The sequence below is a fragment of the Haemaphysalis longicornis genome, unplaced genomic scaffold, assembly GCF_048455015.1.
Source record: "Haemaphysalis longicornis isolate Haplotype H1 unplaced genomic scaffold, Haemaphysalis longicornis Haplotype H1 scaffold_4, whole genome shotgun sequence".
Lineage (NCBI taxonomy): Eukaryota > Metazoa > Arthropoda > Arachnida > Ixodida > Ixodidae > Haemaphysalis > Haemaphysalis longicornis.
The window spans coordinates 83,081,134-83,103,856 of NW_027526361.1; the positions used below are offsets into that span (position 1 = coordinate 83,081,134).

At 46.6% G+C, this 22,723-nt stretch overlaps 1 protein-coding gene across 2 annotated transcripts in view; it reads left to right on the forward strand.

The window, feature by feature from the left end:
• The window catches only part of LOC144178942 (neural cell adhesion molecule 2-like), a 199,049-nt gene that overhangs the window by 53,455 nt on the left and 122,871 nt on the right, over nucleotides 1–22,723 (forward strand). The window contains exon 1 of one of the 2 annotated variants that reach the window (XM_077707097.1): nucleotides 22,213–22,246. The exons of the other annotated variant lie outside the window; for it this stretch is intronic. Within the exon in view, the coding sequence (XP_077563223.1) occupies nucleotides 22,228–22,246 (19 nt within the window). The 5' untranslated portion in view covers nucleotides 22,213–22,227. Of the gene's footprint in view, nucleotides 1–22,212; nucleotides 22,247–22,723 lie in introns of those variants that run through there. 2 annotated transcript variants of the gene reach the window in all.

Here is a 22,723-nt window from a genome sequence, read left to right on the forward strand (position 1 = left end):
AAACCCTGAGGGTTATGCGTAGTCGTGCAAAGGAAAGGAAAGCGGAAAAAAGAGCAAGCATACACTGCGTAGGCAAAAGGGTCAAACTTTGGCGGTGGGCGACTGCAAATCGGCTAAATGTCAAGTACTTGGTTGTGCACTGAAACATTCTGTATTATAAGAGAGTAAAAAAAAAAAAACGGGGGCAGGCCGCCGCCCCCCCCCCCCCCCTTTGCTTTTTGCCAGTCCCTTGTATTTGAAGAAATTTTCGCCTTCGGCGCAATAGCATTCGGAAGATTGGGAACACAGTTAATGCGCTGAAATGATCAGCCAACCCTGTCTAGAAGGTAGATACGCGTCAACCGCACTCTCTAACATCAATTATCCTCACCATCGCGAAGATTAAACGTTAAAATAGCACACGTGGAAAAAATCGCAAGCGCTTGTTCCCGAAACCCTGGAGATGAGTGCGCATACCGTAAACGTGTATAGACACCAAACTTCCTGCTAAAGACTTGATCTCTTAGTTTCTTGTTTGTTTTTTCAAGTCGCTCTTGCAGCGCTGCCACCGTCCGAAGGATTACAAGGATGGAAACTTTCGCGGTGTAATGTTGTTAAGATTTTCACCTTTCTATCGCAGCTTTCGTGTTCGCTCTCAGCTTCAGCCATTACTTCATACACATTGTGCTTTCGCTATTTCTTTTTAGTCGTTTCCGGGCTGTCGTGAAGACAGAAGGTGGCTGTTCGAAGAGTGACGCCCCTGAAAACGAGCGCTAGCCATACTCATTAGCGGCTGGCTTTAGAATAATAGCAGTGTGAGAGGTGTCGCCCAGTCATTGTCGATATCCGTCATTTCTCGGAGGGTGGTTTATTTTATTTGTTTAGAATATTTCAGTATCGAGCGCCAGGCTGCACATTGAGGCTTTGTTACCGGGCGTAAGCTTTCGAAAAATTGTGATTTAATTACGGAGCCCTCCATCATCCATTTTTTTTTTATTTTTTGACACGTCGTCAGAAACTTCACTCTCTTTTTTTTGTATTTCTCCCTTGGCTTGGAAGACACCTGTTAAGAATGACAGTTTTATGAGAAGATTTCTCTTCGCCGTGCGTGAAGGCTAAGTAATGACCGTGGGACGAGGGGCCTTCCCCGCGGCTGACGTTGAATTTGCGACAAAATTTTACCAGAAGGCTACGTGACGGGGAGATCAGCGCTTTTTACCCGGCCAGGAACGGGATAAAAAAATCCAACTCACTTGCAGCAAGCTGCGCGCTGTCATTAAAGCTAGCGATGGAGCAGCTAACGTTCTCCAATTAGCAATCATGACATCGCGAAAACATGTTCGAAACGACGCGTATAATTAGTTCCAATTAGTCAGCAAAGCGAAATACTGGAGGAGCCAGTTTCGTGCGCAGGATTTCATTTGAGTGAGGGGGAAGGGCAGAGAGGTGGATTCACAAGAGATGAGTGAGAACATGCAAAAGAAAGATAAGAAAGCCTAAGATGAACTCAAAAGAAAAGCTACTGAGCATAGGGATGCAGGGGGGTACTCTATATAACTTTCCGTTTGTTTTGTTCGTTTCGCTTCTCGTCAGGTTCTCTGAAAATGGGTGATCGTGCCAGGCGTCGATGGCGCGTAATTTTGGTGTAATGATATCGACATAAAATAATTAGCAGTAGTTATTATTTGAGCGTAGGCAGAGTTAGCGGCCTTGGCCATCTCTTTCCGCCCCACAACAAATAACGCCCTATTTTTCTTTGCGGAGGGGAGAGAATGGCCTGGTCCCCTTGCTTTCGCCTCCGCCGCTTACGCCAGTGATTGTACTCCTACCCTGTTCCGCGTAGTCATATTATGCATCTTTTCCAATGGACTATTACTTGCGCAAATGAAACGTGCAGGTGCGATCACAAGTAAATGAAGCACGAGTTCATGAATTTCTCGGAATTCTTCTTTGACGCGGCTGTAACCAGGCATGGGAAGCGGGCGTGCGGGCAACGGTTCTCGGCTTAGAAGTCTGCTGCCCTTCAACATGGCGAAGACATTTGCCTGAAATAATGAGCTCGTCCTCCGCTTGCTTTTGGCTGCAAGAGTACGCTTAATTTCTTTTTGTGACACACGCTGTGTCACCTTTGCTACAAGTTAACTCAACATAATTGCATGAATGAGGTGCAGCCAGATCAACATTTTGGAAACATCTGTTACAGACATTTTTATTAGAGACTATCCAGTTAAGTGTACTCTTCCGCTGGAGGTAAGCATGAAAATAAGCGTACCTTACGTGTCTGTTGACTCCACGTGGATGGCCTCCAGTGTAAAAACGCACTTTAACGGGATCATGCAAGGACGGCTCGGGAATGACACCGCTGAACCAAATGCTGCCCCTCTTTCAACAATTTACCTGCCCATTCGGTGGTTTTGTTCCCAGATAGCCGTTGTGTCCGCTCGTACAGTGGTATGTAAGGACATATGCTTGTAGTGTTGAACAATATTTGGAAGGAGACACAAATTTTAATTCTTGGGGCAGTCACTGTGAGTAGGTATGAATGTTTATGCAGTGTGTTTCAGGGAAGACCGTAAGTAATTTTAAATAATCGGCTTTCGGAGGTAAAAAATTGTTTAAATTGTGCGAAGTCATAAGGAGCCGTGGCGAGCGCAATAAAACGAGTTCCAATAGCTATGCACAGTGACAATTAATTATGACTTGTTAATTAGCTTTTTCAATTACTGCGGTTAGGCGTGTGATTGTAATGTGAAGATTGTAGCGTATCATTCGTTAGAGCGATATCCAGCATTATATTTGCGAAGAGGTAATTGCACGCAGTACAGTGGGCTGGGTACTTCAGAACTGCGGATGTGCGCCCCTGGAGATCGGCGGCTGCAAAGCGCCGGAGGATGACGTCACACGTAACGCGCACGCCGCGCTTTATCAGAGCGAACGCGCGCGCTCGCGCACCTCCGCTCTAGCCCGGCCGATAGAATTAAGTCCTTGGGGACCGGATAGGAAATTTGTTAACAGCGACACTGTGTTAAAAGTGGGGTTATTTGCTCTATTGTGCACTGAATTGGGCCGGACCATGAATCACTATGAATAAACTGGCAATTTGAATAACACGATTTCATTATAATGTTGGCTTACAGTGTTTTGGCATAATCTTAAAGGGAATTGAAGAGAACGATACACGCGGGATAAACTGCATCGCAAGGCCCAAGCAGTGGCCCAAATTTACAGGGTCAAACAAGAACGCCTTGTTTCTTTCTCTCCCAGCACGCCCTCTGTCAAACGGCTGTAATTAGCACACTGTAATTTTTGTGAATGGTGCCGTGGCTCTCTTCAATCTCAATCTCGCTTGGTCAATAAATTCGTTCTACTATACACGCCCATCCGTTGCACTAGGTTCTCTCTGCACCCGCTGGCCGCAACTGATGACCTCATGTCCAGCGCAACTTCGCATCTGGTGTCGCCGACCACACCCTCCTCCGCTCCTATGTGGTATTGATCTGGGCGTCGCTGATTCCGTTCCCGGGCGGTCAGTCGGCCATCGAAACTTGCGCCAAGAACATGAAATGCTGTGTCGTGTTCACACGCTAAGCACAGAAGGCCAGTATGGGCTATATGGTGATTGGTAGGCTTTCGTATAATACGCACGCAGTATTATACGAACGTATCATACTATATTACACAGTATTACTCTCCTGATTGTTACGGGTGGAAGGGCCTCGCCAGACGTTTTTTTTGCCTTTAGCCATGCCATCCTACTTAGTTTGTATTGAATTATCTGAAATAAACGTATACGACAACGACGACGACGACGACAACAACAACAACAACGACGACAATGACAACGACAACAACCACAACAACAACATCAACAACGATGACGACGGCGTTGACGACGACGACGACGACGACGACGACGACGTCATCATCATCATCATCATCATCATCATCACCGGCAATAACAACAACGACGACGACGGCGGCGACGACAACAACAACGGTAACAACTACGACGACAACGATGACGACGACGACAACGACGACGACGACGACGACAATGACGCCGCGACGAGAACAACATAATCATCATAATAATAATCATCATCATCATAATCAACAACAACAACAAGGATAGCAACCATAACAACGACGACGACGACGACAACGACCACGACAACGACAACGACAACAATAAGTGGGGTAGTCCGATAGTGCGCAGCGCAACGACAAATAGGGAGCAGAGGAAAATAAATCAGAAGCAACAGCGACATTAAAGAGCATTACGTAGAACTCATCCAGAGGATCAAATCCACTTGACAAGGGTCTCGAAATAATAAACACTATTATAAGCTCTTTCGCAGCCGAAATAGTTTGGACGTATTCAAATTTGCGTTGTTTCAGACACACAAATAACCTTCACGGAAACCTCACTGCCCTGAAGCCGTATGCCTCCCTTATTACCAAAGAATAAGGGCAGGTTCTTTACCCAAGCCCCAATCTCCCAAAAATCGGTGGTGCGAAAATCGTCACCAATGGCGTTCAAATAACGCTCATGCAGGTGGCAGGTCGGCCCAAAAGGTACTGGTTATTTGGTAAATGGTTTTTCATTCAAGGGCTGTTGGTACTGAGGAATGATCTAAGCTTGTACCGTCTGGTACGATCCGAATCACGTGCCACATTCGCACGAGGGAGCACGGCTGCGCAATGGCAGCAATGACGGCATGGCACCAAATCGGAACACTACGACAGGGTGGGAGAGCTTGAGCGATCGGTTGAGCTATACAACAGCTTCAGCTAGTCATTGTACCTCCAGGAGGGAAATGGGGCAGATATTTCTGATAGGAATATTGTGAAAAGGCTACACCCTCCTAGCAACTGGGTTACAATGCCGTACCTGCCAGGTTTCCGGAATTGTCCCGGAAGATTCCCGAATTTTGGTTGTTTTGCACGAGTGTACGATCGAAACAAAAATACGACCGAAACCGAAACACCCGTGTGTTTGGCCAAGCATTTTTCCCAGTCTGGCCACCGTGCGCCGGAGTTACGTGACAATCCAATCCAATCCTACACCAATTTACATCGTTATGGGTCAATAGCTTAAAAAGCCTAGTCGGCGATGCGCGCAAGCTGAACTGGTCAGTACCACAGAAACTATGAATGCGACAGGTAGTTCAGCATAGTCAAGAAAAATTGCACCCAGTTCCGACCATCCAATGCACAACCCTGAGTAGCGCTCTTAGGTGAAATGTCGCAAGAGCGAACATTGCTGCGCTCGACAGTATTCCCAGGACTTCTGGAAAGGGCGGCTCAACCACGCCAAACATTTTTTAACTGACCAGTGGTGTAGCGTGTTAGTAGTTTGGACGGAGCAGTTCAGTTCCCGCTTTCTTGTGATTAAATTAAAAATACATGTACCTAAATTATTCCATTCTGTTGATAACAATATTCTAACTCCCCCCCCCCCCTCACGTGGCCAGATCTCCCTTAATGTTGTCCGTATAATCAGGCAGGTATGCAATGTTAAAGAAGAAGCATGGCCTCCGCTGGTGGAAACAAAAGAGGTGGGGGGGGGGGGGATCAAACGCCGCCGTAACGTGAATTGTTTCGAGGTAATACTAAAGGCGAGTTCATGACCACGAAGAACAAAACCATGTTTAGCCATGATGAAAAGTGTGCGCGTGTCCTTGAGAATGACGGTTGTTAGACATTTAAATATATTCTATCCTAACACATAAACTGGTCGGGCCTGGTATCGATGTACGCAGAGAGCTTCAATTTGCGTTCCGATGTCGGTGTGTTAACCTTGAACTCTGTAAATGTTCGGCAACAGACTTCAATGACTGGGCATTACAGTGGTGTATTTAAAAGAAACGGTGGCAGACTTCTGGCATGATAAACCAACGATAAACAGGCTACACGTCACGGGGTCCACTTGTTCGTCTTTCAACACAGAGTTTCAAGAGCCTACGGTTTCCTGTAAGGCGCCTTCCAAAGGCCTAAACCACACATCACTTAGTCATCCACTCTCACTACCACGGAACCGCTGTGACGCCAAGTTATGTTTCATCTTCTCCGACTACAAAGCAGCGCACGCCAAATGTTACTGTACTCACCAAAGGTCTTAAGCATATCGAGATAAAGCGGGGGCCGCAGAAACGGGGCCCCCAGAGATAAACTTGATCACTCGTCCTCCTTTTCATCAGCTGATAAATTCTAATCATGCCTGCAGCCCCCAGCGCCTTCACCGAGTCTGCTTTGAATATTCTCCGCGCGGAAGGAGCCATTATTCGTCCCTCGCTACGCAGCGATGCGTTGGCCGCTTCGCATAAATCAGGCGATGGTTGATGGACTCGGGCCCATAAATTCCTTTTGGCCGCCGTGTCATCTCTGCCCGCGGGAGAAAGGGGCAACGCAAGCGCATTCGCGGGATCCCAGGCGATGACGCGAAGCCTCGTCAAAACAAGGGACCGGCAAGGAGGCACAGAGTATCGATCTTCTTTGCGGCCAACGTTGCACGTGTACGGGCAAGAGGTGAGCCTAGCAGTGAAGCCCACCGCGCAAGGGTGGCATGCGAGAATAGGGAAGCTGATCCCAAAACGGGAAAGGTCACGAAGGGTGGAGGGAGAGATGAAGAGGTTTGCTACGCAAACTCTGGGCCTTTTCACAGCTCTTGCCTGGGAGAGGAGGAAAGGGGAAAAAGGCTATGGGCGAGCGCCGCTCGACAGCGCCTTGCGTGATACCCCGCGCTCGCGTGGCACCTTGCCTGTAAGATATCCGGGTAATTGAGCCCTGCAAGTGATTCATCCTGACGTTAGCCACGCGAGCGCTGTGAGCGTAGCTCGCCTAGTCCCGGGCTCGGCCGCTCCGCTGCCTTTCCGAGCTGCGCTTTCATTCGCGCGGCTGTTTTCCAGTATTTTGTGAAACGCGCCTTAAAGGAACGTTGGGCGCGGGCGTGCGTGTGCGGACGTTGGAGAGATTTGTGCGGTCGCATGCGACGTGAACTCTGGGCGAGGCAAATTAACTCCGTGATAGGATCCGAAAGTGGCCGGGCAGACACTGCCCAGAAGCGCCCTTATCCTTCCCCGCTCTAGTGTGTTTGGCGGAGCGTATGAAGGGAGGTTCGGGAAGTGCCGGGAGGCTGGGAGGCTGGGAGGCTTTTAGGTGAAATTGATTCATGTGCCCTGACCTCGGGTTATGTCTGCGTACTCCGAGCGCACTGCGTACTCGCCGACCGTATGTTTGTTGCGTACGCCGGACGAATCGTATACGCGAGCGAGGATTCGGTGGAAAATGGAGCCATTTCAAGAAAATCGTAGAAGTGCGCAAAGCTTGCTATCATTTACGGGAGTGTACAAAATGCAAACGAGTGTTCATTTTGCCGAGTATTTAATTATTTATTTTCGCGGATGTTTTTCTTCCGCATGCGAAGCACAGAGTTGACTTCAATATTAATAAAAGGGGGAAAATGTGACGTTGCACTTGCAATGTCTTGACCTGAAAGAATAGACAAAACAATGGTGAACCCCGCGCACATATACCAATAGACGTAAAACGAAGCTTTCAATGATGTTTGCGCTGTCATTAATGTCAATGTTCTGAACGTGCAATAAGTTCAAGTCACACCGTTTGAATCATGACTGCCCGGGTGTCATGGCACAACTGCGTTGAGACGAAAGGGGGACTAGAATTTTTGTTCGCTCGTCGCTTCTGGGCGTAGGTATCACGACGCTGGTCGCCTTTCATTACCGCCAGGCGTCTTGTCGAGCCAGCATACCCGGCATAAGTTCGCGGTCTCTGCCGCGTTTCGCTCTTTGCGGAGACGTTCCTGTTCTGCGTGATACAATCCTTTCAGGACTGGCCGTGGCCGTCTGGATTCTCGGGTACACCTGCTTGGGTTCCACCATGGCCACTCATTGCCAAAAACTAAGTGGGCGTGGTATGCGAACACCATGAAATCCGCTCACAAGTACTCCTGGAGTCTGCAGTACCCTAGGGCAGCTTAGAAGAGAACTAACGACATAACTTGGCAAAACATGCTGCTAATTGGCTGTGACTTTCTTGGGCACCTTTTTATTGCACCTTTGAACATGAATGTACTTCTAACGTGACTGAAACAAACTGTATACCATGAAAAAACATTTGCAACCTTTAAAAACCTATAAAACTGATATAACGTCGGCTAAATATAGCGCAAATCTGTAAGATTGGCAATTCCTCTTTTTTCCTCGAAGTAGGGACGGCTGTCACCATTACAAAAACGTGAAGCTGCAAAAGTGCAACGGTGATGAGTTCATGACGCCAGCCCACTTTCTGACCACACATTTTCCTGGGCGTTTGCAACCGGTAATATATCGAAGTCTAGAACTTCTAAACTTTCTTTCAGTGGCTTTCGTCGAAGCTGCTTCTTATGAATGCTGTTATCGCAACCGACTACCAAGGCGTTGCTCTTAGACGCGAGCATTAAAGACATTCCCAGAATCATACCACCATGCTTTTCGCTACAATCTTTGGAAAAAGCTCTCAGGCCACGTGAAAAGCTTATACGTCATCAATACTTCAAAGAAAAAGCTGAACACAGTAGCGCGACCAAATTATTTTACACCAGTAGCAAGGCACTCGAAGGTTACGGTAACGCCTCAAATTTTTTGTGGCTTAGAAACATGGCACAGACGATACAAATTCATGCAGGACGAAGGAACGAAATATTGGGTTGTTCCTGAATCTTTTGGCTTTAATTCATTCCCCCTTTTCGTTCCAAATTAACGCTCGTCTTCAACCGCGATGACGTCGTGGGCTTTTTACAACTCTCGCTGCACTGAAATTAGATGTTCTGTGCTTGGCAACAATAGGCGTGCGCCGTGCCACGTTATGGTCCGTTCCGCTTTCTCCTTGTAATCACTGTGCGGGTATCACTTCACCTGACATGGGTAGGAAAAGGTAATATCGCCACGAATCTCTGCATTTAAAGGCCAACTGCACACAAATTTCACTTTGACCAAATTTATTTTTAATGCGTAGTAAGTACCACCAAATCAGCTGGGACACGAGTGGTAGCCCAGCGAAACGCCTCGTTAATCATTCAGAAGCGTTTAAAAAAGCTCCGCCGCAGACCACGCTGCACCTTTCGGCGGATCGCGTAAAGAGTCATGACGCGCCTGTGGCGCTCCGGCCGGCCGGAGCTTCTTCCTCTGGAGAGCCCGCAGCTGGAGAACCGGTCAAGCTCTGCTGCGAACGCTGCTTGCGCGCAGGCTTTCTCCCGAGCTGCTCACCGTCCAGCCGCTCGTTGGCCGGCTGCAACGTCACTACAATGGTCGCGCTCTCCTCGATTTCGGTTCCAAAATCGCCGATTTCTGCTGACCGCTTGCGGCGTCCACGTGCGTATTGCAGCTGTTATATTTTGCATCTATGTTTCTTTTTCAGCAGGCTATACGGAAATAGTGTTTTCAAGAGGTCGACATTTTGAGTGCAATTGGCCTTTAATTAAAGTGAGCGTAAACAATATCACGGCAAGTTCCTGATGATTCTCTTCATTTAAGGGATGATAAAAATATCACTTTACGAATGTGTTACCGGGAATAGGGGTAAGCAGCAACAAGCCAGGTTAGGCCGGAAAATGGCGCCCCGGAGAAGTAATCCGGTTAGCCTCTCTTGCGGAAATCACTTAGAGAAACCAGGAATTCTCAAGCGTCCCTGCTCCTTCGTTCACTCCTGGCGGCCGCATCCCTCGCCGGTATTCCCTATTATGCGCCTGTTACCTCTTTCTCGGCCTTCCGCCGTGTCGTGGTCTCCGATGTCAAGAATAAACGGGTTGGTAACTGCGTTAAGTTGCGGTTGCCTCGTAATTGAGTTACATCGGCCGTGCCTGAGGAGGCGTTTGGGTTCCTCGCTTGCCGCGGATCCCTGGAAATCGATGCGAGAGCTCGACCTCTCTGCCTTTCTGGTGTGTGCGTGCTGCCATTCTGGTTTTGCTCGTGGAGCGAGACGTAAGGGGGGCCAAATAAAAAGCGACGATTACGCGGCCTTAACGTGTACGAAGAGCACCTTAGGGAGAACGGCCACTGTCGTATTCGATAAGATCCTTCTACTTGTCAGTGGGGCTTCTTCGTATACGTAGAGGATACTCCTTCGCGGTCGGTTGGCTTACACAAATGGCTCTTGATACTGAGGGCGCCGTGATTGTGTAAGAGGGTCGTGTTGAAAATTCGAAAGCGGAGATTTTGAAGCACACTTTCAGGGGTGCTTGTGTGCGCATAATTGAATAATCTATTTGTCAACGTTATCGTCGGTATTTATGGCGCTTTTTTCCGTTTGAGATCACTGCATTTAGCTACAGCTGCGTTTTAGTGCACCCTCGTTGCTTGTAATTCACGTCATTTAATGTATGGGCATTCCTGTTGTGTTGGATAATAATTGTTGGTTTGTCGCACTTTTTTCTAGGATGCCTGAGGGTATTCATGTTACTTCAGATTTTGCTTAGATATTTTACACTTCGCACCTTGGTTGAACGACACTCCACGTCACCAAGTGGGATATGTCAGAGCTAGAATTTTATTGTGGGAGGATTTAATATTTTTGCAGTATTGAATATTACTAAATATTCATTTATGCTATAACTATAATACACGCCAAACAAGTTGAACCGCCTTAATAGAAGTCGGGTGATAAATATGCAGTAAAGAGGCCGAGCACCGTACGACAAAAAAATCTAAAATTTGGAACACGTGATGCGGAATTGTGGGAGTAGGGATGGGGGTTTAAACGCTCTGGCAAAAGGAAAAAAACAAATTGTTTCCGTAATTATTTCTGTACTTTTTTTACACTCCAAATATGCTTCGCCGTTGCCAGGGATCACGGGCGCGTCGTCAGCATAGGCGACCAGAGTTGGTGGGTAGGCAACAACGAGACAAAAATGGACAACTTGTGTAGCAGTCGAGGCAGGTTATTATCATTTAGCACACCAGAGAAGATGGGGCTTCGTAATAGGCGAACAATTCAGAATAAAACAGGAAGGAAAAAAATGATGTCCGTGGTTTAACGATCTGAACTGACATAAAAGATCGCACATACCGACCGGTAACCAATCACACCGGCCAGATATCAATGGCACAACATTTGATCCCAGATCAACTGACGCCTCAGTGAAACTGAGCCTCATTTGATTGCAGAAGGGGACCAATTAAATCGACAAATGATAGTGACGGCCATCCTGCTCTACACCAGCGTCATTGCTCAACCCCTTGGGGAGAGAAATCCTATTCCCCATTCCTGAAGAGAGGCAATGATGCATAGTCTATTCTTTCCTACTGTAAAAACAACTATCGAATTAGGTATCATTGAAGTTAATTTTTCCCGGCGACGACGACTGCGGCGACGACGGGCGCGGGGGGGTTCCGGTAAAAAAGGGACAGACATCTTCAATATAAAAGAAGTAGAAAGCGCAGAATTGTGCCACTCCTGGCTAGACAACTGAGTGCCTTTTTCTCCTTTCGTCTTCATTTTTTAAGTAGAGCCCACCTTCCTTCGAATGCCCCTTCGCTGTGACCGACCGGAAATATAGGCGGTCGGTAAAATGACATGGGCAGCCTCGGCTGAACTCTTCCTGGGAGAAGAAATGGAATTTTAAAGGCCGCTGCTCCACCGGACATTAATCTTGGTTTCCAACAGCCGCCCGTGAAGAAAGCGGCCCCGGCTGCCGTCTCGTTCACCTCCCTCTCTCTTTCCCTCGACTGTCACAACCACTTCTTCCTCCTGCCTTATACCTTCCTTCCGCCAGGCGATTGTTTTCGGGCCCACTTGTAATTCACGTGCGTTTTCTTTCACTTTTTCCTCCGCGCTCGGCGACCCTCCTGGAGCCGTTCCCCTTCATCGGTTCGACGTTTTGACTCTCAGACCTTGATTTCTTCAAATAGTTCCTCCCATTGCCATTTTTGTTTCTTTCTTCCTGGACTTTTCAATCTTCATGAATGGGTCGTCGCCGTAATTTCCTTCCGCCTATCGATTTCCCTTTGCGGCGCCAAAAAACGGAAACGGAAGAGAAAACGACAACCAAGGCATTATCTGTTTCCGCCTTCGGGGTTCAAAGTTTTTGTCCGAGGAATGAAAAGAAGAGGCGTAAAAGAGAGAGGCCGAGATCGCGCCTTTATCAGAATTCCTTATCGTTCTGGGCCCGTGAGCGAAGATGACCGCCGTGAGCCTTACAAGCGGTCTTCCACGCAGTTAAAAACGGAGGATGACCTGATTAATTCAGGCCTGTTCAATGGCTCAATGGCTTCTTCTCAATTTTGCGCACTCTTTCTTGTGATGGTGTATTGTAGGTTGCACACGTTTCTCAATTGCTTCGCTGCGCATTTCAGCTCCGCGCGCGTGGTTTATTAATGCCAGAAACATTACCCTTTGTTATGGCCGATGGATGTTGGTCGGTGTGGGCGCCTCCTGTAATCGCGGCCGCATTCTGCAATTCTACTGCAAAATTTTTATACACGCCCCCACTGATACAACGCCTCTGTTACAGCTGAAGATCAGTGAATATTGAGGTGAGAGCGAATAAAAATTTGAACAGTGACTGTTCGCAGTATGCAGTGAATAATTCGCGGAACCTCCATTGCCGTTCGCCTTTTTGTCGATCGTCCTAGAATGCTTGAGTGCAATGAAATGAACAACTCAGGGACAATCGGTCCAATTGTTAGTGCAGACGCCCCTCCGCCTGCTTTATGGCTTTCATACATCATTGAAGAGGTATGTTCCGCAGAGATAATTCAGCGCATGGGCTTTCTTGTCATTTTTTAACGCCATAGGGCGTGGCCCATCCCGGCGTGAATGACCTGCACAATTTTTCTAACTGCATGCACGCAACTGAGATATGAATGACGTTATGCGCAATAACGCCATTGGTATTGCTGTTTCAAACTAATCGCAACGATTCAAATTAAGCGCTCTACCTGTGATAGACAGATACATAGATAGATTGAAAGATAGAAACTTTATTGCCCATGGCATCGTGGATGGATCTTATCTGGGGTGCTTTTTTTTTATTTGGGGCGCTTCCTTTTCTTCTGCTCGCGCTTAACTACGTCTGAACAGAGGTACACCCAACAGCAAAAGTTTAGGGACCATGCAAGCAGCAATTTTATGTTATTTCTTTGCCGTGCGGCAGCCGGGGGTACTACGTGGGGTATTTTTCATTACTTGAGTAACTATAGGACATCTCGCATGCACAGGGCAGTTTTTCGTGCTGCTACCGGAAGAGAAATAGCGTAAAATTGCCATTTTCCTGGTCCGTAAACTTTTGCTCGTAGCTGTACTTTACGCTAGTGTCCAATCTTACGCAGTCTTCAGAAATGCACTTTCAGAACGCATTTTTTGTTTTGTTTAAGACAAAGCATGCACACTGTTGTCCTCTGTTTGTTAAAACTACTCCGCGTGGCTTGGATGAATATTAACAAGAAAAATACCTTCGTATCCATTTTTCAGGGGCAGTTATCTGTGTTCGCCTAAAAGCATCTTTAAACAAAGCAATTTATGCTTTTTTTGATGGTAGTTAAAACATAATGTTGCTATTAGATCCGTAATGAAAACGAAAGAGGCTGATTAAGAAACAAGAAAACAAAGATCGAGGGTTAGGAAAGATAGGCCTCCAGTCGATATATTTAGTCCCACAGGGGCACAAAAATTAGTTACAGGGACAGCCTTCCGGTGAAAATACCGGAATAAATAAATAAATCGCAAATTCTACCGTTCTGACCGGTGATTTGTGCGTTCCCACTTCTGACTTTTTACATCCTAATGGCGGGAATTCGTCTCAGCTACCGTCGAGCATTTGGGAGAAAACTAAGCTTATTCTACACTCAGCGCTGAGTACACGTAAACTGTACAACTCAGTACGACGAAGGGTGCACGTCTTTACATTTTAAGGCGTAGCATTCTTTGCCGAGTACCCCCACAGCGGACCGTTTAACGGTCTGCATTTCCACAAAAATGCAGATTTCGCGAAAGTTCCAAATGTAATCGTTAGAATAACGCGAATGGAGATAATTGGTTGAACGAAATTTTGACAAACTTAGAAATAAGAAAAATATTAAAAATTACGGAAAATGGCAAAACGTACAACGCAAGGCACTTCCACAGTGTTGTAGATTTCGCGAAAGTTCACCTGTAATCGCTATAACAGCGTAATTGGAGATGTTTGGTCGGCCAGGATTTAGAAAAAAAAACAAAATTTTAGTTGGAAAAACTCACACTCAAGACACGTGGCCCAAGAATGCTACGCATTAGTAGTTATTTCTCTGAATTTCTTCGGAATTTTTAAAATTCTACTCACACCACTCGCTGACTTTGTACTAACTTTTGTCAATGCGGAGGTTTGATGACAGACGTCTTGTTGCGGAATTGCTGAGGGGATCGAAGAAGGATAGGAATTCGCCCTTCATACAAGGCCGCACCCCTCATGGTACTCAAAACACCACACATACCTGAAATTAGATTTTGTTCTCTGGAGGGCTATCATGACTCTTTTTTTGTGCAGACAATAACAAGATTATGTTAATCTTTCTGCCCAGATCGGTGACCGTCGCCGATAAAAAGGCACGTAGCAAATTCCTTGTTCGGTGCCAGACAGAAAAGGTGACTTCTCGCTGGAGAAAGCGAAAACAGCGAAACACGCAAACAACGTAGTAATGCATGGAAAGAACGAAAGGGTAACAAGGCGAAGTTTCGTAGAATAACAGAGATGCACAAGTGCGATGCTTGGGGGGAGGCGGGCACATTTGGCGCAATTGTCATTCCATGGCTTTCTCCTAACGCGGGTGCACGCCTGCTCGCTGGCGTCGAAAGTCGTGTGCCATCTGCGGCAGCGATGACAGCGACTACGCTCGCCAGGACGGCGTGACGAGATTAGTTACGCTTTCGGAGGCATCGCTTAGGGAAAACGCGTTCGTCTTCCGCGCTCAGCGCCGAGCAACTGCACCAAAGAGAAACGAAGAACAAGGTTTCGGAAATGGATGCTGCGCTTGGTCGTTCGAGCTAAGGGGCATAGCGCCGGGCGAGAAACGGCGTTCCGAAGCAAAGAAGATGAGGAAGAGCATCTCTGTGTCCTAGAAACCCGGCCACAAAACGATTCCCAGAAAGAAGGATGACTTACATCCAGAGAAATGCGCGTGAATAAAAAGACATCCCGTAAAGGAGAGGGGGGGAGGGGAGAGAGAGGAGGGGATATACGAAGTATGCGTTCTCAGAATTACGAAGCTAGAAGCCTAATCTCAGAATAATTGTCGATTCTTTCCTTTTCTTTCATGTCTACGTAATGAAGTTCATTTAAGTGCTGTTTTATGGCACGCATAAAATACAAACCGACTTCCTTATACTGAATGCTTGCACAGCATTCAAACGTGCGGTCATGTCTTTCTATCAATCTTTTTTATGTGCGAGAAAGTAAGCAAGTTGAGCAGACAGCTTTCTTTAATGACCTTTGTATTCTTCGAACAGACGAAGAGTATCTTTGTGTTCACTTTGTGACCAATTATTGAAAAAAAGTACTTAGCATTAACATTAAAGTTACATTAGCATTAAGAACATAACATGTAAATTATGATAACGTTGTGTGTCATCTTGCCACGACGTTATTAGCGTCTCCACGGGCAGCGTCTTCGTGACATCGGCTTGACCCTCGCATTGGTTGTGGGCTTTACTAGGGCTCGCTCTCCCTGCTGTATTTTTTTTTTTTTTGCGCTCGTTTGACTTTTGATGCTGTCCGCACCAGATTTTGCGCGTGCGTAACTTTTTATCACAATAAAACACGTCCCCTCGCACTTTCGCCATGCGTCACCGCTGAAAAGCACCCTCCCCCTCACACTTTTGGCGAGCCTCCTCCGCCGTTTGTAGCTCATCCAAACCACGTGACATTTGCGCGCGGGGTTCAAACATGATTTGCAACAACATGCTCGGCGGCAGCGAAGCCCTGCGATATAACGGCAGAGCAGCGGCGCCTCCGTGCGTTCGCTGATCACGCGATCCCTTCCTGAGACGCATCAAATATGCGCCGTGACCGAGAATACTGGAGTTTGCGCTGCGCACGAATTTCGCATTAGGGAGTATCGTAATTGTCATGCGATTTTTTTTTTTATGGTCTACGGCACAGTATTTCGACCGTTCGTTCAGCCATCGCTGACGAGGTGCGGGAAACACCTGCTGGCGTCTTAGCTGATGTACCGGGATACTCTCGATGAAAGGATTGAATGCAAATGCGGCGAAGTCGCCTGTGGTGCACGGAAATACTGTTCGTAGGAAAACGCATGTTGACGTGGTGTCCCAACTGCTTTCAGCGACTGCTTTTTGCGTTCTTACGAACAGCACATCTGATAGCACAGTGGAAAGGGTTCGTTAAAGGCGATGATATGAACCAAGAATATCGAGCAACAAGGTATATCATTCAACTCAGACCTGCAGAAATGTTTTTTTCCTTCTTGAAGGGCCATTTTTCAATTATTTTTACTCGGCTACATTAAAGGTTCTACTCACTCACTCACTTGAAGAGCTGGCTGTCAAACATGTTGAATCTCGGAAATGGGTAATCTCACACCTCCTTTTTAACGCTCTAAATATCTCAAGGCAACTTGTATTTAGTTGCAATAGTGATTGGTTGTCTTGCACTATCTTTTTCCATTTCTGGAGGAGGGGCAGAGTGTTGTTATTATTAGGTAAGAATAGAGGGGATGTTTACGATGGAAGTAGTAAACGATGCATATAATTATGGATGCATGACCATAGTGTCTGCGCAAGGAGTATGTTGATGATTGTAAATGAAGCAAGCAAAGTTCGCCCGAGCACGGGGGCACGAGCCCATCTTGCTCCTTGGAAACGAGCACTCACGTTCTGACCGCGGCAGTGATCGGGTGGCCGTATATTTCCCCTCCTTGTTTCCCCAACACCATATACTGATTGTCTTTCAAGAAATGTAATATTAAAATTAAATATCGGCAAATTGTATTGGAATCTGCCTGGCGGTGGCCTCCAGTTTATAGTTTTACGGGCCACCCGGTTATGCTCCTCGGGGTGTGGTCGTAACTGTTCCTTGTTCTCTTCGAGCACCCGAAAGCCGCCCAGGTAGCATATTTTTTTTTCGTACATTACGCGCATACCGGGCGTCTCTTTTCGGGCTTGTTATCATTGTTCCCCGATTTTGTTTGTAACTCACGTTTACGTTTTCCTAAACATAGAGAAGGTGTACTTTAACAACATCCCCGTTCGCGCACAATTATCTCTGCCTTTCTCTCGCATCGTCCTGAGCAACGGATTCGTTCCATGGCGTTCTATGAAACATTTCCGCAGTCACTATCGCGTCTCCGACAGTTTTCACTGCACGCTAGTGATTCGAGAGACCCCGCTAATGTACGGTTGAAAAGTTGTGTGACAAGAGACCAAAAAACCATAAAGGTTTGAACTGCTCCTGGAGCAGAGCAGCAAACATCAGTCCTTGCTAGCGCAAATTAAGTTATACGAGCCGAACACTCCGACCAGTGCATCCAGAGCTGTGCCCTAAATCCGTACGCTCTCTACGAGAACGGAGTATTCTTCGGGGACAGTGCACTTTGGAGGTAGAGGGGGGTTTTTGCCTTAAATAAACCCAATGTTTTCTGAACTCTTGTTTGTAAAAAGAAGGTAAGGAATGAGTATGTACTACGAACTTGACACAATGAGAGCAGCAGTGTCCGTTTAGGATGGCAAATCTGCCCATGCGTACGCACTGTGAAATTTCGCGCTGCGCCTTAACGTTTTGAACTTTGAACGAGATTCTATAACGGAGGGCAAATGTTGAAGCGTCGAGATTCGGTTATTTCAAGACGTCGTGCCGTACAAATATAGCGGACGGCGGGAAAGACATTCGCTGCGGGTCGGATAGAGTGCTGCCATTCCTTAAGACAAAAGAGATGAATCATGGTAAAGGAAGTTCGCTTACTCGCGAAATTCATTTCTTCGTTGTACTTTTTAGCGGCAGTTCTTAGAGAAACCTGTGTTTTGTCGGCATGGCAGTTTTTTGCTTGCTCAATTATGTAGCTCTGCGGCAGCTTTGTTTATGCCGGAATGATTTTATGATGGCTAAATTCGCCGAACGGTTCTAGTCGCTGTAAAAAGCAATATCAGCAGTTCTCGTTGCTTGAATTGCCCGAACATATTTCACTTTTATATATATTGTATATCATTTAGTATAGCTTAAGCACGCCCGTTCGGGCACAGAAATTCCCCTCCCTTAACAAGATTAAAAAGGGGGAAAAGGGAAACGTCAGCGTTTTACTGCGGGAAATCGCACCGTCGGTGCTGGGGTCAGTCAGACTCATGTAGGTTTAAATAAAAAGGGACTGTTTTGAGGCGATAAGTGAATTAACGAACAGTTACAATGGAAGGAGGTAGGCCAAATCATAGACGACAGAAACAAGAGGAGTTACAAGCGACGCGGACGCTGCGCAATCTCTTTAGGGGATCTCGGAAAAGCGTGACAGCGGGCGACGCCGAAAGAATTGCCCACAGATCGTGCCCACTGCTTTATCAGCAGGTACTGGGACTCGAACGAGCTCAACTCGTCCAATTATTGTCACTTTCTCCGCCCGAAGAAAAGAGAGCGCCCATGGCTAGGTCGTAAACGCAGGGTTGAATAGTTACACGCCTAAGCTGCCGAATAGGATTTAGGATGTTTTATCACGGACCACACAGTTCCAGCTTTTCTTCGGGTGGAATCGGGTTGGTGTAGACACTGCCAACGTCGGGCTTCTATTTCATGCCCGTCAGAGGGCACTCTCCATGTCATGTGAGTTTAAAACCATAGGGGGGGATAACCGATTAAGTTAGGGAAGGGTAGGGCAAACAAGTAGAAAAATTGCGCCCACCTCCCCGCGAGGGGAACCCTGTGTAGATGCGACGCATCGTGGGGTTCACTTGGTGTTTCCATTGGATTGATTCTGAAATCGCGCGAAACATGTCGGGAACGCGTATGTATATTATGTTTTATGATTATTATTATGTTTTATTGGCCAATCTTGGTCAATCTCTCTAAGTGGTATGCTTGGGGCTTCGCTGTAGCAACGACCTTTACTCCATCATTGTTGCTGTAAGTGGGAGCTTCTTTTCTTTTATTGCAAGTGTTAATCATCGCCCCATCATGCGTTGTATCAGTAGCATCGTGACGTAGTTTGAATGAGTCAAGGATATAAGGTGCGTTCGTAGCATTTGATTCTGTCTCGGTTTTGTGGCGCAGTGGGAAGAGCACCATGTACCTCGCGTTCCGCCCACAGGGTCGTGAGATCGAAACCGGGCGCCGCTATTTTTTTTATAGTGTAGGGGGAGGTGCGGACAACGCCGTATGGAGGGACAAGGCGAGTGAATGGGATGCAGTCGCATCTAATAACAATAACACAGACAAGTCGGTTCGTGACAACCGACGTCCCGATACAAAGGGGTGGCCTCTAATCATCATCATCATCAACAACGCCACAGTGAGCAGGAGCTGGACATCCGCTCTTTTAAATACTAATTCCGCAGAGATGGCGGAAATGTTTCCCTCGAAATGGCATTTTTAAGTGCGAATGCACTTCTTAAGCGACCCTGAACCTGCGTCCACCGGCGATGTCCGCGCTCGTGCGAACGCGCAGCCTGGCCGCTGACATGGCACATACCCACGTGGGGGATTGGCCAGGAATCTCCTCGTCTTCCTTGGCAACGGGGTGAGATGGGCGCGCGCTGCCTGGCCGCTGACATGGCACATACCCGCGGTGGGGAATTGGCCAAGAATCGGGCGTGAGAAGGGCTAATGCACCTGCTTAAAGGAGTACTGACACGAAATTTCAAAGCTGAGATCCGCTCTAGCAATCAAGTACAACGACAACACGAATAGGTGTCTGTGAATAAATGCATCTTTCTTTCTTTGTAGTTGTGTGTGTGTGTGATCTCTCTTTCGCGAACATTACCGAACCGCGCAAATTCAACTCGTGCATTCGCACTTTCACATTCTTCCCCTCGGGGAAATGCGGGGAATTTTTTTTTGTGAAATATAAGTTTACCAATCGTTTAAATGAAACAAATTTGCATGTTTTCGTATGAATTCTGTAATTCTAGCTTGTCTAAATTGCATACACACCATGTAGGTGTGGTAGTTGTGACAATCGAAAGCTGACGACGTATCGGTATGGTAAGTATTCCGCATCCTTCCAATTGCCTCGGTCTGCTGCGAAGCGTGCAGTGTACGCAGCAACGTCAACTGAAAGCTGGTTCACATCAGCGTAAAATGCCGTAGAAGGTAATAACCTCTCACGTGACTTGTTAGCAACCTAGTTTGTAGGAATACAGAATAATGTTTTACAGAGTGAATGATATCGGACTGGGACTGTATCGAAAAGTAGCCCTTTCAGGCGCACAGTTACGGGATAGAAGTTGTGGTTTCTAATCTAATTTTTTGTTTGTTTGCGCGTTCATTCTTTAACGATATTTGCTCAGACGAGTTGCAATTTATTTTCACCCCCCCCCTCCACTCTATGTTTTGCCCTAAGCGAATACAATTACAAATTTGAGAGGGGCCAAAAAGTCCTAATGCAGTGACTAGTTTAATTTGAGAAATAGGTGAGTCCCGTTCTATACCAATGATTCCTATAACGCGAATCAAAGAACTGCCTGGACAAGGACTGCGATGCTTTCGGCATGGTCTAACTCTCTTCGCGTTTCGTGTTTTCGCGCTATCTTCTGTGTCTATACATTTTTTTTTACCGTTGGGTGTCATTTTTTACGTTGCCTTTATCTGCTTGTGTTTATTAATTCAATTCGACATTTATTTCGGCGTTGGGTGAAGCGTGGCGTTCTATGTTATGTATTCAGCAGATGTCTGCAAATCATAACGCGTCATAAAGTAACTGGGTTCCCTTTCACAAATGACAAACAGCATCATTTTTAATCATATGCCAAATTTACCTTCACTATTGTGAAAAAAAAATTGCCGAAACTGCCCTGTTTATTCGGTTCTGCCCATACACGGAAGGTGGGTCGTACCACAACAGCGTGTACGCAATTTCTGCAGTTAGTGAGGGTAATTACAATGAATATAACGTCTTTCATATTCGCGTGGAGGGGCTGAGGTAATGAGTACAACTTACCGAACTTTTATTCAAACCATTATTTGTGCCTGACTTCTCTATGCATCATAAGGCAACTTGTACTGAAGTACCGTCGTGTAGCTACATCACGAAGGATCAGGGGATATGGGTTGAAGTGTCGTTTTACAAGAATGCCTTTGTGGGTCAATTTATTATACTGCAGTAACGTGTCTGCTCGTAATTGTAATTGGCGAAAAACTGCGTTGTTAAGCTAGGGTAAGCACTTGGTAGAGGGGGTATAAAATACGAAACTACATTTGTAAAAGAAGGAGCGGGGTTGGTCATATGACGGTCCAGACTATCACGTTACTCATATTCTTTTGTGGGCTCTTCACAATCAGATCATAAATTATGATTTCTTCTATGCCACTTTGCCAAGGAATGAAGTGATGAAAAGAGTTAAAAATGGGGTAGTAAAGTAAGTTCACTTGTTGCCAGCAAATTCCTTGACGTACCACATTGAAAGCAAGAGAGAGTGCACCATTCCAGAGACTGACGCTAACAATTGTGTAATGTCTTAAGCGTTGTTTGCACACAGCGCCCTCGATCACTGGTGACTGCTGAGCCTTTGAGTGAGGCAAATGCTTACGCCGCCGCCCCCCCCCCCCCCCCCCCCGCCTCTTGCTTCACTGCGCAACGATGATATGGCTGTTGCCATGAAGCGAGTGGACGCGTCGCAGCCAATAGGAACTTCAGGGGCCGGCGCATATCCACGCTCAACCAATGGGAATTGAGGCGCCGTATTTCTGTCATAGACAACAACGACACAGTCATTTTCAAACGATGGCAAATTGAATGCTTTCGCAATAATATTGAGTTGAAAAGCCGCAGAAGCTTCTCGTGCTGGTGCATTACTCTGCTGCCTTTACGTTACATTTGGCCCCTCTGCTCAATGTCGCTGCGCTAATTTGTAGCAGTGCAGCTCTGACGTTCCAGGGCTTTGTCGGTGTGCAGATATGACTCAATGTTGGTTTGAGACGTGCACTTTTGAGGCGTGCCATACTGGTGCCATTTCTACCTTCCTGCACTTGCGCACGTTTCATTCTAGCGAGTTCATTACGATTAATACACTGCCCGTGCCTAACGGTGTGCTTTTTTTAATTTGCAGGTGAGTCCCCAGCGTATGCCGGTGCCGTTATATGGTGAGCGAAAACTGTTTGATCATGTAGATATGCAAAAAACCAATTTAGTATTTTCTGAGTATTTATGTGGCCTGTTAAACACAGCCGGGATGTTAAAATAGCTAATGATTACTTTCACTTCCTGTATGAATATTTAGTCAGGAATCGCGTTTTATTCAAAACGAGTTCGTTCGCTTTGCATCCCACTTGTTTAAGCAGAGCTCTTCTGCCGTTGGGTCTATAATTAAGGCGGATGTTATTCATAGCGCAGTTTTGCGGAGAACTAACTAACCAAGAAACAGATTGACGAAAAACTCCCAGTTGAGGCTTTCACTGCTCTGAATGCTTATGTCAAAACAGATAGAAGACAGCATTTAGTCAAAAGCTGCACACGGAACCGTTTTTGGATACTTCGCCTTGCCGAAGTGACGGTAGTTAGATATAGTAATACTTGTTTTAACATAAACCTCGACGTCGAGATTGTTGTAGAGTGTTCGT